The 17,835-nt window shown below is 41.2% G+C and overlaps 2 protein-coding genes across 10 annotated transcripts in view; one reads left to right on the forward strand and one right to left on the reverse strand.

Annotated features, from left to right (window-relative positions):
• The window catches only part of LOC132517230 (zinc finger protein 300-like), a 97,953-nt gene that overhangs the window by 55,177 nt on the left and 24,941 nt on the right, over positions 1–17,835 (reverse strand). The gene's annotated exons all lie outside the window — the stretch shown is intronic.
• On the forward strand, positions 1,280–10,868 carry LOC132518528 (zinc finger protein 569-like). Of its 9 annotated transcripts, XM_060146484.1 has the most exons (6): positions 1,478–1,791; positions 2,100–2,143; positions 3,519–3,563; positions 4,301–4,427; positions 4,718–4,813; positions 9,526–10,868. In XM_060146484.1, exons 3-6 carry the CDS (start codon positions 3,549–3,551, stop codon positions 10,452–10,454), a joined length of 1,167 nt encoding a protein of 388 aa, XP_060002467.1. In that variant the 5' UTR covers positions 1,478–1,791; positions 2,100–2,143; positions 3,519–3,548; the 3' UTR covers positions 10,455–10,868. The 9 variants fall into 9 exon arrangements, with proteins under 9 accessions (XP_060002464.1, XP_060002468.1, XP_060002470.1 ...); XM_060146481.1 differs by lacking the exons at positions 1,478–1,791; positions 2,100–2,143 and adding an exon at positions 1,280–1,450; XM_060146485.1 differs by lacking the exons at positions 1,478–1,791; positions 2,100–2,143 and adding an exon at positions 1,280–1,422.

A 17,835-nucleotide genomic window follows, 5' to 3' on the forward strand; every position in this document is an offset into this window, starting at 1 on the left:
AAATGGTGGTCGCTCAGGGATACAAAGTCAGGGCTGAGGCCAGTCAACAATCAAACATATCTCAAGGCAGCAGGGGAGAAGTTGTGCTCCTCCACCTGGGGTTATGACAACACCCAAACTCGGCAGGAAGCAGTTGCAGAAGACAGACCCTCGCCCCTCAGCACCCGTCAAGAATGAGGGGCAGGTCAAAATAAAGAGGGGGGATTTGCCACTTTGCCAAAGGCCACTAGGGTCCCCTGGGAAAAATAAGATGGAATCTAAGTGATAAGGTCCAACCTCTCCTTTTGTGCTTAGTCTAGTTTCACTGGCCTGTAGAGGGCCGTGTGCAGAGAGGCCTTGCACCTAACCCATCGCATCAGAGCTCCCAGAGCAGAAGCACCGTGCGCTGTGCTGGACACCCCATCTTGGTCTGAAGTGAGCGGAAGCCTGCGCAGGACATTCAATTCAAGATGGCGGTGGCAGCAGCGGTCGTGTGCAGACGCTGTACCCGGCACTTCAGTCTGAGGTGCGTGACCAACACGCCTAACCCTCACCCAGATCTCCACCCCGCCCGCCACTGACAAGAACCCTATAAAGTAGCCCCGCTAATGGTCCTTCCAGGAGAACATGTGCTCTAGAGCGCCAGTTTGCACCTCTCCATTCTTTGACCACAGAATAAAGCTTTCTTTTGCTTCTGAAGTAGACCCTTCTTGGGGCCCGACTCCAAAGGGTCGGGAACACACCTTCTTAATATTGAACTCCCCTGAGAAGTAAATCTGTCTCCAAGCTTTTTCAAATTTTTCTCTTTAAATATTACCCAGACGAGTTAGCTATTGGTCATCATATTTGTGTAATCAATATAAATTTGTTTGTGTTCTTCGGAATTATCCCACTCAGTACTAACTTCAACCATTGTTAGCTTCAATTTGCAGGCATTTTAATAAAATCTGTAAGATGTATTTCCCATTTTGTCGTAACTTCATACTCACAGGCCCACAAAGAAAAGCCTTGGGTTCAAACTCAAATTCCAGAGTTAAGCCCTCAAACTTCTAGTGAAAGCCGATCCTGCCGGGAGAGTTCTTGAAACGGGGTAGGTACGGACGCCTCCTGGCACACTGCGCCTGTGCGTCATCCCCCAGTGGACCTTTCGCCGGGAAGGGGGTTGGGGACCGGGGCGGGAAACGCAGTGCTGGAATCAGGTGGAACGCGCCGGGGCCACACCTCACGCGCGCCTGGCTTCTCGCTGCGCGTGTGCGGCACCTCAGGGCGGGCGTTCTGGGAGATGTAGTTTGCAGTCGGAGGGAACACGCTCCAGCGAGCCCCGCGCGAGGCGGCTTCTTCTGCGCATGTGTGCGCTCCAAGTCCTCACGGTGGTGACCCCGCGCGGGGGTGAGGCCCGAGAGGTTAAGCCCTTCACCTGGCTGGCCTCGGTCGGGGCTGGAGGTGCGCCGTGCAGAGGAAGATGGCGCGGGTATGAGGCGGGTGGGGAGTAATAGAGCTCAGCCGGACTTCGGGGTAGAGGCGTGGACCGGCGTGTGTCAAAAGCTACAGTGACCCTTCCCAGCCCGAGTCCGTGAGCCCCGGGTGGGCGGGCTCCTGGGACTGCGTTCTTGCGGGTCGGGGATCGGGCGATGCAGGGCCTCTGCAGGTGTGGCGACCCGGAGCGCATCCACCAGGGGCCGGAGCGCACAAGTGTTTAATGCCCTCTGGGGTGTGGAAAGAGAACCAGGCTTTACTGAAGGTCTGAATTGTTGCCGGTGGAATGCTGCCTGCTTTTCCAAAGGTGTCTAGCTTTAACCCCACAGCAACCCTGTAAGTCAGTTTTTCAAACTATGGGTTGAAACCCAGTACGGTCGTGAGTATGGGTGATGAAATCTGTTCAGTTAGTAAAGACTAGTATTTTTATTTGCCAGTGCTTTTTAAAAGTTGGGTTATAATTTACGTAGAATAATTTGCACGTAACTTACAGAGAATAAAAATGTAAAAAGTGTTGTATACACCCATTTAACCACCACACCATCAAAATACAAAACATTTTAATCCCCCAGAAAGTTCTGAACCTTCCCAGTCAATCATTCCCCCCGTATGCTGAGAAACAACCAGTTTTCCACTTTCTACAGGTTAATTTTGCCTTTATAGAACATCATATAAATGGAATTCTATAGTATGTACTCTTGTATGTGAACATTTAAAAAAATAAAATACTGTAAAATATCACATATGTATCCCATGTAATAAGCATTGTTTTATGAAACTTACTATAGCTACATATGTATTTTTTTTCAATGACTATTTTTTTGAGCATCTATGAGCCAAACACTTTCCTGGTGCTGGCTATTGACTATTCAGACAAAAATCCCTGCCTTTACGAAATTTTAGTTTTAGTTAAGTAGAGACAGTCAATAAACAATAAGCATAATAAATCAGTAAATTATGTAGTATACTAGAAGGTGATGTGTTATACAAAAAGAAAAAGTAGATCAGGGTAAGGGAAATGGGAGAAGGGTTAATTTTAAATTAGGTAGACAGGGAGCCCTCCTTGGTATCTGACGAAAGTCTTGATGAAATAGTGGAAGTGGGTGCTGGCCAGAGGGAACGGCTAGCATGGACGTGAGTGCGCACACACACACACAAACACGCACACACACCCCTACATTAACATTAGGTTGTTTTGTAAAATATATTTGTTAGCTTAATTTAAAAAGGGGTGGGTGGGTAAAGTCACTGGTACAACACAGGTATTATTTCCAATTTTACTGAGGCTTAGGAAGGTGAAGTGACTTGCTCAAGGTCAAATAGACAGCAGGTAAATTCAAGCCCAGATATTTGTTTCCAACTCTCCTACTTTTTACAACATGTCTCCCAGACTAAAACACAGCATTTGACTGAACTCTGCTCCTCCTCAGCTTAAACCACAGTTTAACCTCAGCTTAAACCACCTGCACCTCAGTTCCCCTGGGGCAGATTCCAGACAGACTGTTGAATGAATCTCACCATGTGGACACTATATTTCCAAGTCTATAGATGTCTTTGCCTAGATCCTTGGTCCCACTGAGAACCCAATACTGGTGCATCCTACTTTCAAACTGTAGCCTATCTGTAGTCCTACAGCCCTGGTTGGAGTCCACAGAACGCATGACTAGAGGGTCAGAGAAGGGTGTACATCAACTACCACTTAAATTTTGATAAATTTCTGACAACATCATTTTTGATGATTACAAATTTACTTGGGGGGTATATATCTATTTGACTAACCAGTTCTTTAATTTGCTCCAAATTTAAGTTTGTTAAAAAGTGCTACAACAGATATCCTTGTAGCTAAATCTTAGTGCAAATCTGTGGTTTTCTCTCAATGAATTCTGGAGGACCCCGGGGGAAATTCTCCCACAGTGTCTTCTTCAATCCAACTGTTGAGGCAGCTGTGTATGGGTTGTTATGGTCACCTGTGTCAGGGTTTATTACACCAGTGATTCTGGAATCTTCAAGTCATACCTGGTCTTACATGGCTCATTCTCTTAAACCTATCTCTGTCTTCATAGATCTCTGCCTTCACCCAAGGGTTACAGAAAATGACCAAGTCCCAGGTGAGTTAGTTTGTTTTGCTATACAGGACCAGTAGTACAGGATTGTAAAAATGACCACATGAGCTGAAATAGTTCAAAGCAATCTTAATAATCAATGAGATTTTCCCCATTGGTTACAATTATTCTGTGACCTTAAACTTTTTTGTCAGAACATTGAATCCTCTCTTGGTTATACAAGTATAGGGAAATGAAAAATAATAAAAACAAATATTTAGTGCACTGTAATTTGAAACATTGAGAAAGTGTTTATTCTTCGTTAAAAAGCTTATCAAGAGCGGTTTGAACAGTGCCTTCTCATTGTGTAACTTTTGACACTGAGTAAGCATTTTTTCTATGGCTTGACATATTGGCAAATTGGATCAGCTTCCAATATTTGATCCTTTGCATTTAGGACAGTCAGTTCTGGACATGTAGTGGGTACTCAGTAAATATTTGTTTAATGACTTATTATTAAATGAATGGCCTAATGGGTAATTATTTCACAAGTATGAAGTATTTCAAATATGAGTTTTGTGTCATGCACAAAATAGAACATAAATCTAGACAAACAGGCATCAAAGCAGTGCTGGGGAAACAGAATGAGACCAGTTTAGTGTAATATCCCCAAAAACGAAGTGGGACTAAATTTTGGGAACCATTGTCAACTAATGAACATGGTTAGAAACAAGTTGCCATGCATTTTTTTCATTTTATGCATCATAGATCATTTTAGTTGGAATAGAAATGTGTTGTTACAGAGACCAGTAACATTCAAGGACGTGGCTGTGGATTTCACCCAGGAGGAGTGGCAGTATCTGGACCCTCCCCAGAGGGATCTGTACCGGGATGTGATGCTGGTGAACTATATCAACCTCATCTCAGTGGGTGAGGACCGTTTCCCAGTGTTGATTGGTATGCACCTGGTTGACTGCTTTTCCCTTCTCAGTTGCTCCAAATTGCCAGCCCTCTGAAATACTTTTACTAGTGTGGCTCTGAGTCTCAGTTGATGACAACTGACAATCTTTGGGGAGATACGGCTACACGTTTGTTTAAAAAACCTCTTTTTAAGGTACAAGTGAGCACCTTTATCAGGCAGTCCCTGATGAAGCTGAGAGTTCAAAGGACCTGAAGCCCAAGTAGCTAGGTCCAAATCCCTTATCATTTCTCATTGACAGGATATAAAACCACCAAGCCTGCTCTGATCTACAAATTGGAACAAGGAAAAGAACCATGGATGGTGGAGAGAGAAATCTCAAGTTGGAGATACCCAGGTGAGTTAGGTGAAGAGTTGTGTGGATGGAAGTGAATGAAATGAAGTTCACAGTTGGTTAATGAGGGCTGGCATCTTTGAGAAATATGCTTCAGATTCTCTTCTTAAAGGCCTCGGACCTTTGGAAATAACTTGGGACAGTTAACATAAGTTTCATATCTACCTGAACACCATTTCTGTGTACCACCTTCACATATTAATGTGGGTTTTTTTGCATGGCTGTTAGAGACTTACAGTTTCTCCTTCAGGTGTATTCTGCCTGTGATCCCTATCAACTTCATTTAGGACCTTGAGAAGATATTTTTTTAAATTGTGACAAAATATAGACAACATAAAATTTACCATTTTAACCATTTTAAAGTGTAGAGTTTAGTGGTATTAAGTATATTCACATTGTTGTGAGACCATTACCACCATCCATCTCTAGAACTCTTTCATCATCACAAACTGAAACCATTAAACAATAACTCTGTTCCACCTTCCGCCAGCCACTGGTACCCACTATTCTACTTTCTATAGCTACGAATTTGACTATTCTAGATACCTCATATAAGTGGAATCTTAGAATATTTGTCCTCTTGTGTCTGATTTATTTCACTTAGCATAATATCTCAAAGTTCATCTATATTGTAGCATGTGTCATTCCTTTTTATGGCTGAATAATATTCCATTGTAGTATATACCACATTTTATTTATCCATTCATCTACCAGTGAACATTTGAGTTGTTACATTTTAGTTGTTGTGAATATTCCTTCTATGAACATTGGTGTACAGATATCTGTTTGAGTCTCTGCTTTCAATTCTTTCAGGTACATACTCAGAAGGGAAATTGCTGGATCATGTGGTAATTCTCTATTTACATTTTTAAGGAATTCCCATGATATTTTCCACAGCTACTGCACAATTTTACATTACCACCACAATGCACAAGTGTTCCAATTTCTCCACATCCTCACCAACACTTGTTATTTTCTAGTTTTTTTAAATAAATAGTCATTCTAATTGGTATGAAGTGTATCTCATTATGGTTTTGATTTGCATTTCCCTAGTGATTAGTGATGTTGAGCATCTTTTCATGTGCTTATTGGCCATTTGTATATCTTCTTTGAAGAAGTGTCTATTCAAGTTCCTTGCCTATTTTATTTTATTTTAATGTATTTATTTTATTTTATTTTTGGCTGCACTGGGTCTTTGTTGCTGCGCAAGTTTTCTTTAGTTGTGGTGAGCAGGGGCTACTCTTCCTTGTGGTGCATGGGCTTCTCATTGTGGTGGCTTCTCTTGTTGCGGAGCACAGGCTCTAGGCGCATGGGCTTTAGTAGTCATGGCTTGCGGGCTCTAGAGCGCAGGCTCAGTAGTTGTGGTACACGGGCTTAGTTGCTCCGTGGCATGTGGGATCTTCCCGGACCAGGGCTCGAACCCATGTCCCTGGCACTGGCAGGTGGATTCTTAACCACTGTGCCACCAGGGAAGCCCCCCTCTTTGCCTATTTATAACTGGGTTGTTTCTTTATATATTCTGGATATTAATCCTTTACAAAATATATGATTTGCAAGTATTTTCTCACATTCTGTGGGAATGTAAAATTGTGCAGTAGCTGTGGAAAATATCATGGGAATTCCTTAAAAATGTAAATAGAGAATAGAGAATTACCACATGATCCAGCAATTTCCCTTAATAGTGTCCTTTGACACACAAAAGGTTTTAATTTTGATGAAATCCAGGGGCTTCCCTGGTGGCGCAGTGTTTGAGAGTCTGCCTGCCAGTTTACCTATTTTTTCTTTTGTTGCCTATGCTTTTGGTGTTATATCCAAGAAATCATTGCCAAATCCAACTCCATGAGGCTTTTTTCTGTATTTTCATCTAAGTGTTTTATCTTTTTTTTTTTTTTTTTGGCCACTCTGTGGTCAAGTGGGAAATTAGTTCCCCAATCAGGGATCGAACCTGCACCCCCTGCAGTGGAAGTGCGGAGTCTTAACTACTGGACCACCAGGGAAGTCCCAAATAAGTGTTTTATCATTTTAGCTCTTTAAGTCTTTGCTCCATTTTCAGTTAATTTTTGTATATGACATAAGATAAGGATACAACTTCATTCTTTTGCATGTAGGTATCCAGTTTTCCTAGCACCATTTATTGAAAAGGCTGTCCTTTCCCCATTGAATGATCTTGCTACTCTTGTAGAAAATCATTTAACCATATACATGAGGGTTTATTTCTGGGCTCTCTATTCTATTCCTTTGGTCTGTCTATCTGTCTTTATGTCATGACAACACTGTCTTGATCACTGTGGCTTTGTAGTATGTTTTAAAATCAGGAAGTGTTAGTTATCCAACTTTGTTCTTTTTTTGGAGTGTTTCACTACTCGGAGTCCCTTGAGATTCCATGTGAATTTTAAGATGGATTTTTCTATCTCTGCTAAAAAGTCACTGGAGTTGGACCTAGAGTTTTTGATCTTCATTTCTCTAGCATTCTAGCCTACCCACCATCACCCTTGTGTTGTCATAGTGTCTTTTTTTTTTTTTAACATTATATTAATTTCCCAGGGCTGCAATTTAAAAATTACCACAGGGCTTCCCTGGTGGCGCAGTGGTTGAGAGTCCGCCTGCCAATGCAGGGGACGCGGGTTCATGCCTCGGTCTGGGAAGATCCCACATGCCGCAGAGTGGCTGGGCTCATGAGCCATGGCCGCTGAGCCTGTGCATCCGGAGCCTGTGCTCTGCAACGGGAGAGGCCACAACAGTGAGAGGCCCACGTACAGCAAAAAAAAAAAGAAAAAAGAAAAAAGAAAATTACCACAAACTAGGCTTAAAACAACAGAAATTAATTGTCTTACAGGTATGGAGGTCAGAAGTTCAAACTCAAGGAACTTCTGGCCTCATGGAGTTTGGGGCCCAACATGGTGGTACATGAAAGCACTCTGGTTCCCCAACCTGTGAACTTTCTGAACCCCTTCCTTTAGGGTTTTTATGGAGGCTCCATTACATAGGCACGATTGATTAAATCATTGGCCACTGGTGAGTACTTCAGCCTCCAGCCCTTCTCCCCTCTCTGGAAGTTGAGGCATGGAACTGAAAGTTCCAGTCCTCTAATCACATTGTTGGCTCCACTGGCAACCAGCCCCGATCCTAAGATGCTTCCCGTAAGTCACTTATTAACATAACAAAAGACACCTTTATGACTCTCATCACTTAGGAAATTACAAGGGTTTTTGGAGCTCTGTGCCAGAAACAGGGACAAAGATGAAATATATATGTCTTATTATAAATCACAGTATCACTGGGATAAAAGATATGTGTTGAAGCCTCTGGGGTTCCAGTGGTAGATATAGAATAGAAATTTACTCACTTTCTTTAAAGAGTGATGACTTACATGTTGGGAACTGGGCCAGGAAGCTCGGTAGGATTGTCAAATTCTGAGCCAAGGGGTGCCTTTATTGCTCTGGATATAGGTAGCATAAGTGTAACAGTAGTCAGGTACTGTCAGAAGTTTATAAAATATCAATAGATAAAAATGAAGATTGATAGGAATTTAGACACAGGGTGAGAAATCTACTGCTTAAGATTACATTAATAGAATCCAGACGCTTGGAAAACATGATATAAAGCAGAAAGTGGCAAGGACATAGTTGTCTGAGGATCAGTAATAATAAATATAATAATATATAACTAGTGAAACATTACATGCTAGGCAGTATTCTGAGTACTTAAAGCGATTGACTCGTTTAATCCTCACAAAATCCTGTAAGATAGGTGCTATTATTATCCTTTTTTATAGAAGGGGAAATTGAGGCCCAAAGAGATTAACTTGACTTGTGCCACACATCTAATTAGTGATGAAACTAAGATTGTAATCTGGATTCAGAGCCCACGTGCTTAATGACAATTCATTTTCCATCTGTGGTAGGTAGAGAGCAAGGTAGGGAGAACATTTAAAAGTCAGGATTGATTCACTATCTATGAACTATTATAGAATAATATGATACACTCAGTAATCAGAATTTAGCAGTGGCTCTAATCCTGAAGCAAGCTTGGCTTATCCTATGGCATATTTTCCTCTTACTGGACATAGGAATTCCTGCGCCCTCACACCTATACAAGAATGAATTACCATTATACTGGCTACAAAATTGTTCCTGTTTACAAGTAGAATTGATGGTTTTATAAAATCAGTTTCATGCTGCTGGATGAATAGACAAGAGCTCAAAGACACTGGAAGCAAAGAGACAAGTGAAGATTAAACTACAGCAATCCAACAATGAGTTGATGAGACACTAGCTCAAATCTCTCTGTTCCTCATCCAGTCCTTCCTTTATTTCCTCTAATCACCATTTTACCCTAGTCACGTTTATTTCTCCTAGATGGGCTCTTCCCATTGACCCTGTAGCAGCTGTTCTTCTTTGTTCCTTTTTACTACTTCTTGGCATTATTTCCATTTTTCTCCCCAGTTTACAAAGTCTTGTTTGCATATAGTCAAATATATTTATGTTCATTGTCATATTATCTAGTTCTTTTACTACTACTACAGGCTTTTTAAAAGTTGTGGCTTTCCTGCTAAGCTCAGGGGTATAGATTCCATTTAGCCTTGGTATTTCTTTTAGATATGGATACTGGGTCTGCAAGTAAAGATTCAATCTCACAATAGGGCAAAAAGCTATGAGTCATAATACATTAGCAGAAATATTCACCAACATATAGTTTATTATGCTTCCTTCTAGAAGAAGTCTGGCAAGTTGATGACCACGTGGAGAGGCACCGAGAGAACCAAGGAACACTTTTCAGGCATGTTGCATTCATTGACCAGAAAACCGTGACGGAGGAAAAGCGTAACAATTGTAATGCACTTGAAAATAGATGTCATCTTAGCACAGCCTTTGTTTCTTCAAAACAAAGACTCCAAAGACATGACCCGTATGGTAGAAGTTTTAACTATTTAGACTTATTTAGTGGTAACAGAAGATATGCAAGAAAAAATGAATGTAGTGAATGTGGGAAAGCCTTCTTCCAGAAGTCAGACCTCATTATACATAAGAGAACTCATACAGGAGAAAAGCCCTTTGTATGTACTGAGTGTGGTAAAGGCTTCAGCAAGAAATCAAATCTCGTTATACATCTGAGAATCCATACTCTAGAGAAACCTTATGAGTGTACTGAATGTAGAAAAGCTTTCTCCCATAAGTCACACCTCACTGAACATCAGAGAATTCACACTGGGGAGAAACCCTATGAGTGTAATGAGTGTGGGAAAGCCTTTTTCCAAAAATCACACCTCAATATTCACCAGAGGACTCATACTGGAGAGAAACCCTATGTGTGTGATGAATGTGGGAGAGCCTTCAGCATGAAGTCACACCTCTTTGTACATTGGAGAATACACACAGGAGAGAAACCTTATGTGTGTACCAGGTGTGAGAGAGCTTTCAGTGAAGTGTCCTGCCTTATTAGACATAAGAAAATCCATACTGGGGAGAAACCTTATGAATGTAATGTGTGTAAAAAAGCCTTTTCTGAGAAGTCTGACCTCATTATACATCACAGAACTCACACAGAAGAAAAACCCTATGAATGCAATCAATGTGGGAAAGCCTTTAGACATAGCTCAGCCCTCTGTCGCCATAAGAGGACTCATAAAGAAAAAGTTTCTTAAAAGAGAAACTAATGTGGGAATATCTTCAACTAAAAATTACAGTGACAGAAAGCCTTCATTAGAAATCAAACCTTATTATGTATCAAGAAGTCTTAAGAAGAAGCCTATTAATTCAACAAATTTAGAAAAGTATGTAGCTATGTTTCTGTAGAAATCATATTTCAGATGTGATGCCAAAGTATGTCTAGAAGATATTACAGAAAGTACACCTCCTTGTTAAAGGATACATGCTTACTGTGGACTACAAAGACTTTTGAAATATTAATAAGTGGGCTAGTCAAAACAAAATTAGAAAATCATATATGGACAGTCTGCAAAATATGAAAGCATTATATTCCAACCTGTTCTACATTACATTATGCACCACATAACGTAAATCATATAGGTATTGGAATTGCTTATGTGAAGCTAACAATTACGAACATAAAATAAGCATTATATATGTAGAATGCCATTACCAATTATTTTCCACATTAAATAATACTATTTTTTCTTTTTTTAAATTTAAATTTTTTTTTTATTTTTTGGCTGTGCTGCACAGCTTGCAGGATCTTTGTTCCCCAACCAGAGATTGAACCCAGGCCATGGCAGTGAAAGTGCAGAGTCCTAACCATTGGACCACCAGGGAATTCCCTATTTTTTCTTTTAACAAAGTATGAATTGTAACAAAACATAGGGCATCCTAAATAAGAATTCTAAAGTATAAAATAAACTTTTTTCCTGTTGTTTGTTGGCATATATAAGACTCCTGCTACCTCTTGATCAGTGATAAGAGTATGTAAATGTATTGTTATTTACATAAAGTATATATGAGATAGATATCATATGAGAGTGAGCAAAAGAAAGTAGCCATGGCCTCTTACAACACTCACTACAATTTAAATAGTTGTTTTTGGTGACTAAATTACCCCCCCCTTTTTTTTTTTTTGCAGTATGTAGGCCTCTCACTGTCATGGCCTCTCCCGTTGCGGAGCACAGGCTCCGGACACGCAGGCCCAACTGCTCCGCGGCATGTGGGATCTGCCCACCCCAGCTCCATGTTACAGGAGCTCAATTGTAGTCAGCTCCAACTGAGAAGACTTGGGCTCCCGTTCCCAGCCTAGCTGTTTCTTATACAGTAGCTCTACCCAAGACAAGGTAGGCCAAGAATACTGGGGCCCTGATCCACCCCCCTCCAGGCTTTATGTTTGTAGGGCAAATGTTCCACGCCAGGGGGTGATGGGGGACTGAAAGCTGAAAGGACAGCAGGCTATTTTCCAAACTCCCATTTATAGAGCAGAGGTTCCATACGGGGAGGAGTAAATCAAAAAGACCTCGGGCTTCCATTTCTCCTCCCAAATCCCACTTGCAGGGAGGAGTTTCCATGCCAAGAGGAGAAACCGAGAAGCTTCCTCAGCTCCAATGCAATAGTGTAGACATCTGTCCAGGCAAGAGGAAGGACTGGAAGCTCCAGAGCTCCACAGAGGGACCTGACTTTATTTAGTACACAGTGTGAAGGAATGCTTGACTTCAGACATTGTTGAAAACAGAGATCTTAGTGGCAAGCAATTAGAATTCTATTCCATAAAATAAGTAGCAACAAATGAAATAGCAGGCCACCCGAAAGTTTAACAGAGGGAACCAGAGAAATAGCTTAAAAAGTGCCCTGGAAGATCACAGTTATCCCTGTCTGGAAGGCTGTGCACACATCTAGGTTTCACACTCAGAACCAACCGGAGCAGGCACTTGAAAGGTATAGTCACTAACTGAACATAGGCCAGACTTGAAAGAATTCTCTAAGTCACACACAGATCCATTAGCAGAGAGTGGAAGCTTTACTGGCTCAAGGAACTTAGGGACACCTCTGACCAATCACTGGCTGAACATTACAATAATTTGGGCCCAGGGGTGACTTCTTGGAAGCCAGGCTTGGGGTGGGAGATGGGGGAACTGAGCAGTAACATCAGAGATTATACACGGTGGAGGAAAATAGACGTCACAAGATTAGTCCAGGCAAGGTACTTTAAAAAACTAACAAAATAAAACAGCAAATTCACAAGCCCTGAAGGGGATGTATCAGAACCCAAAGTTCCTACAATATAGTATCTCAAAAACTATGAGAGATGCAAAGAAACAGAATAGTATATCCCTTGTACAGGAAAAACAGTGGCAATAGAAACTACCTTTGAGGAGGCCCAAATGTTAAACTTTTAAGGCAAAAACTCCCAAAAAAGCTATTATAAATATGTTCAAAAGCTAAAGGAAACTATGTTCATGAAAGTAGCTCATGAATAGAGAATGTCAATAGATAAAATTATTTGAAAGAACCAAACGAATTCTGGAGTTGAGAAGTACAATACCTGAAATAAAGATTCACTGTAGGGGATCAACAGTAGATTTAAGTTGGCAGAAGAATGAGTGAATTTGAAAATAGATCATTAGAGATGATACGATCTGAGAACAGAGAGAAAAAAAGAATGAAGTAAAATGAACTGAGCAGACTTCTGGTTTCTTATCTGACAGAAAAATCTTAGAATTTGTCACCATCATCTTCACAACCAGAAAAAAAAAATCTGAACAAGTTGGAAATCAACAGTTCTTCTCACTTCCTATAGAGAATTTAGGTTACAGGACAAACTCCTTCCCTGAAAACTAGAGAAAATGGAAGATACTGAGAGGTTACTAGGAACAAGCTCACCAGAGGAGCCAGTATAGGTAGGAACACTTAGATTGTAATTGATGAATGGCTGGAAACTCAGTGTGAAGTAGACTGAGAGTTAAAAACTCTGAGGGTTCAGTCTTAGGGGGACCTCCACACTTTCATGAGTCATCTCCAGGAACCCCCCCCCCAAGTTCTTCAGGTAACAATCAGAAAAAAGTTCCTTCCTGCCTCTGACAGAGGGAGCAAAAATGTAACCATTTTGAAATAAACCCAGAGGATTCTGTTCTTTTTAAGATAGGACTTGCATCCAAAGAAACTGTTTTCACTAGAGCCTAAGGGAAGAACTATTTTTAAGAAGGGGCTTGCATCAAAAGAAACTATTTTAACTTGAGGGAAGGAAAATATTCCACTCCGCCCCTCTCTAGTCTTTGACATGGAGGAAAAGAAATATCCAACACGGGCCCCCTTTAAGCTTCATGTCTCACCTGGGGGGTAGGAGAAGCTAAGAACACTTGTAAAAGTCACAGCCTCAAATCACAGCCTCACTAAAAGACTGGCGCCTAATCATAGGATTATAGAATGCTCTCCTCCCTCCACATCTTACCATCACATCAGTCAACCTGTATAATAACAGTGGGTTACAGCTAAAATAACTGCAAAGCTCAGATGCTATTTGAGCAGAAGTGTTTAGAGAAAACTAAAGATAACACAGGAGACAAAAATAAGGACACTGGAGGAAATTTTACCTCTCACATCTACAGCTACAGCAAACAAAAAACTCGGCCAAACTGCTAGCCAGGTAAACATAAAATTGGTGTTGGAGAATTAGTGTAGAAAAAACCTGCACATCTGGCATCAGGGGTCGTGTCAGAAAAAAGATACCAGACCCTTCAAAAGTTTAAGGAGAAATGCTCTCTCAAATAAAATTTGAGGTGCCAGTAGACCTGTCTTGCAAGAAAGGTTAAAATATCTTCCCAGAAAGAAGGAAAATGATATAGGTCAGAAACTCAAGATCTCGGGACTTCCCTGGTAGCACAGTGGTTAAGAATCCACCTGCCAATGCAGGGGACACGGGTCCGATCCCTGGTCCAGGAAGATCCCACATGCCGCAGAGCAACTAAGCCCATGCGCCACAACTACTGAGCCTGCGCCCTAGAGCCCATGAACCACAACTTCTGAAGCCCGTGTGCCTAGAGCCCTTGCTCTGCAACAAGAGAAGCCACGGCAATGAGAAACACGGGCACCGCAACAAAGAGTAGCCCCAGCTCGCCACAACTAGAGAAAGCCGGCGCGCAGCAATGATGACCCAAGGCAGCCAAAAATAAATATAGAAAAGAAAAGAAAAGAAACTCAAGAGCTCCATAAGGGAAGGAAGAGTGTTGGAGAAGGAATAAATTAAGGCAAAATACAATTTTTTATTTTCCTTAGTCTTAATTGATCTAAATAATAAGTTTGTTCAAAATAATGGCAGTATATTGGTTGATTACAGTCTATGGGTAAGTGAAAGGAATGACAGCAATGTCATAGGGATGGGAGGGAGGAATTATCTTTTAATCTGTGTCTTTATATTTAAGTGAGTTTCTTGTAGGCAACATGCATTGCTTGCTGGTGGGAATGTAAAATGATGCAGCCACTTTGGAAAACACTCTGCAAGTTCCTCAAATGACCAACCATAGAGTTACCATAGCACCCAACAACTCCACTTCTATGTATATACCCAAGAGGAAAGAAAACATATGTTCATGTAAAACCTTGTACACAAATGCTCAAAGCACTACTCTTCACAATAACTAAAAGGTATAAACCACCTAAATGTCCACCAGCTGATGAATGAATAGCAAAATGTGGTATATCTATGTAATGGAATATTATTCGGCCATAAAACAGAATGAAATACACAACACAACATAGATGAAGCTTGAAAACATGCTAAGTAAATGAAGCCAGTCACAAAAGACTATGTATCACATGATTCAATTTATATGAACTGTCCAGTATAGACAATTCTGCAGAGACAAAGAGTAGACTAGTGGTTGCTTAGGGTTGGAGGAGGAGATGAGGAAATAAGGGGATTATGGCTAAAGGATATCAAATGTCTTTCTGAGGTGATGAAAATGTTCTGATGTTGACTGTGGAGATTGCTGCACATGTCTGTAAATATACCGAAACCATTGAATTTTATACTCTAAATGGGTGAATTGTGTGGTGTGTGAACTATATCTCCATAAATCTGTTTTTAAAGATTGAAGTATTGGGCCTATAACATATAGAGGTATAATATATTTTACAGTGCAAAGGAAGGGAGAAAGAAAGAAGTTCTAGGGGAGTAAGGATGTGACAACAGGTGGTAACTTGAAACCACAGGAAGAACTGAAGTGTACCAGAAATGATAAATGTTTGGGGTTTTTTTTAAGTTTATTTGTGTGCATCCTTTCTTCTCTTGGTTTCTTCAAAAAACATAAAATTAGGGACTTCCCTGGTGGTCCAGTGGTTAAGACTCGGCACTTCCACTATGCCGGGGGCATGGGTTCGATTCCTGGTCGGAGAACTAAGATCCCACGTGCCCCGTGGTGCAGCCAAAAGGACATAAAATTATATAAAGCAACAATTATAACACTGTACTGTTGGGTTTTAACATACATAGACAAAATATATATTAAATAGTAGCACAAAAGTGGGCAGAGTGGAGCACATTTTCTATATATCACTGGAATTAAGTTAGTATTAATCTGAAGGAAATTATGATAGAGAGAGATTGTCTAAATCCTAGAGCAACAAATAACAAATAGTTTAAAAATCAATAGATACTCAGCCCTCAAAAATGGAGAGCCTAACTTCTCAGTCCTTACGTGTATGCTATGCCTAGCGATTTCCAAAGTGAATAGTATAGAAAGAAATGCTGAAATAGTAACTTTACAGTGGAGAAACATGGACCAACACTACCTTAGACAGATGACCAATGTCAATATCAACACTGATAAGTCATGTTGATAGCATGAACCCTTGATATAATATTATGAAATGGTGCTTTACCTCTGTGGTCTTCCTCCCTTTGCAGTCTAAGCATGAGAAAAACATCAAGAAAATCTCAACAGGGGGACATTCCACAAAATCCCTGACCAGTACTTCTCAAAACTGTTGAGGTGGGGCTTCCCTGGTGGCGCAGTGGTTGAGAGTCCGCCTGCCGATGCAGGGGACACGGGTTCGTGCCCCGGTCCGGGAAGATCCCACATGCCGAGGAGCGGCTGGGCCCGTGAGCCATGGCCGCTGAGCCTGCGCGTCTGGAGCCTGTGCTCTGCAACGGGAGAGGCCACGACAGTGAGAGGCCCACATACCGCAAAAAAAAAAAAAAAAAAAAACTGTTGAGGTTATGAAAACAAGGAAAGTCAGAGAAACTGCTTCAGCCAAGAGGAGCCTAAGGAGACATGATGGCTAAATATAATGTAGTATCCTAGGTGGAATCCTGGAACAGAAAAAGGACATCAGATAAAAACTAAAGAAATCTGAATAAAGTGTGGACTTTAGTTAATAATGATGTATCACCATTGGTTCACTTATTGTAACAAATATACCCTAGTAATGTAATATGTTAATAGTAGAGAAACTACTTAAAATAATGGGATCAATGGTATATAAAGTCTTGACTTTAGATCTACATGCTAGAGAATCCACAAATGGAATCACTCTCTAGAAGTTGCAAAGACAGCCTTGTAGAGTGGAACAAAAGAGGCAGGGTAGGAGGGTGCTGGGCCCCTTCCTTTTTCCTTTAACAGAAATTACTTGAGAAGCATCCTGACACCTCCCCATACACAGGACATGATGGAAAAAGAGAGTTGGCAGGATTGGGGAGACCTAAATGTATGAAGATTAAAGCATGATACACCTGTAGAAGATGGTATGAAGAACGGCATGAAGTCATTGGGGGGTCGATGTGTCTAGGTGAACACATGAGCAGGAAAGGTTTTCTGTGATATATTTCTGTTAGGTTAGAAGATGGAATGCACATGTGAAGGGGGAGGCAGGGGAAGCATGTGGGGGCGGGAGTGCATGAGTCTGGGATTAGAGTGATTTTAGAAATAATTTGAAGCCTGGGTCTTACCCTCTGTTCACCTGATAGAACAGAAAAATCCCTTGGGGTAGGACAAACCTTGATGAAAGACCCAGACCTCCATCTCTTTCTCCCCCGAGTGACCAGTTTTCCTTCTGGCCCTGGTCTGCTGCAGGGCAGAAATCTGCTGAGTCTTCTCCCCTCCCAGGGAGTTATACCATCATGCAGCCTTGGCTCTTGGAAAGAGTCACCATCTTGTATTCTACTATGTGTCCCATATATTCTAATATGGATAAGGCCATATTGACCACTCCATTCATACTTGCATCTCTCCCCACAAAGGCATCTGACTCTAGTGGCTAATAGACTATTTCTCTTTCTAAAAAAAAAACTTACCCAGGGTACTTTATTCATGTCCTTTCTTCTCACTGGAATTTGCCTGCCTTATGGAACACAAAGATGGTTTTTGTGGTCTTCTCCTTATAAAGTAGGTCACATAGACCTACAGGTGGGCTGTATTCACTTTCTCTAAGAAGATGTCACTTGGCTTGGGAATACCAACCAACCATGTCTGAAATTCCAGGTACAAGAGAGCCCAGAGAACTGGGTGAGGCTGCCTATAACTGCCTTGACAACTAAACCACCGATGGATTAGAATTTTTTAAATCACAGCACCGTGGAAACAGAATCAC

Source organism: Lagenorhynchus albirostris, chromosome 3 (assembly GCF_949774975.1).
Source record: "Lagenorhynchus albirostris chromosome 3, mLagAlb1.1, whole genome shotgun sequence".
NCBI lineage: Eukaryota > Metazoa > Chordata > Mammalia > Artiodactyla > Delphinidae > Lagenorhynchus > Lagenorhynchus albirostris.

Coding starts and splice junctions, on each gene's coding strand:
- LOC132518528 (XM_060146478.1), top strand. CDS start 1,679: ATGCCCTCTGGGGTGTGGAAAGAGAACCAGGCTTTACTGAAG. Junction 1,721..3,518: donor AGAACCAGGCTTTACTGAAG/GTCTGAATTGTT, acceptor CTGTCTTCATAG/ATCTCTGCCTTCACCCAAGG. Junction 4,814..9,525: donor CTCAAGTTGGAGATACCCAG/GTGAGTTAGGTG, acceptor GCTTCCTTCTAG/AAGAAGTCTGGCAAGTTGAT.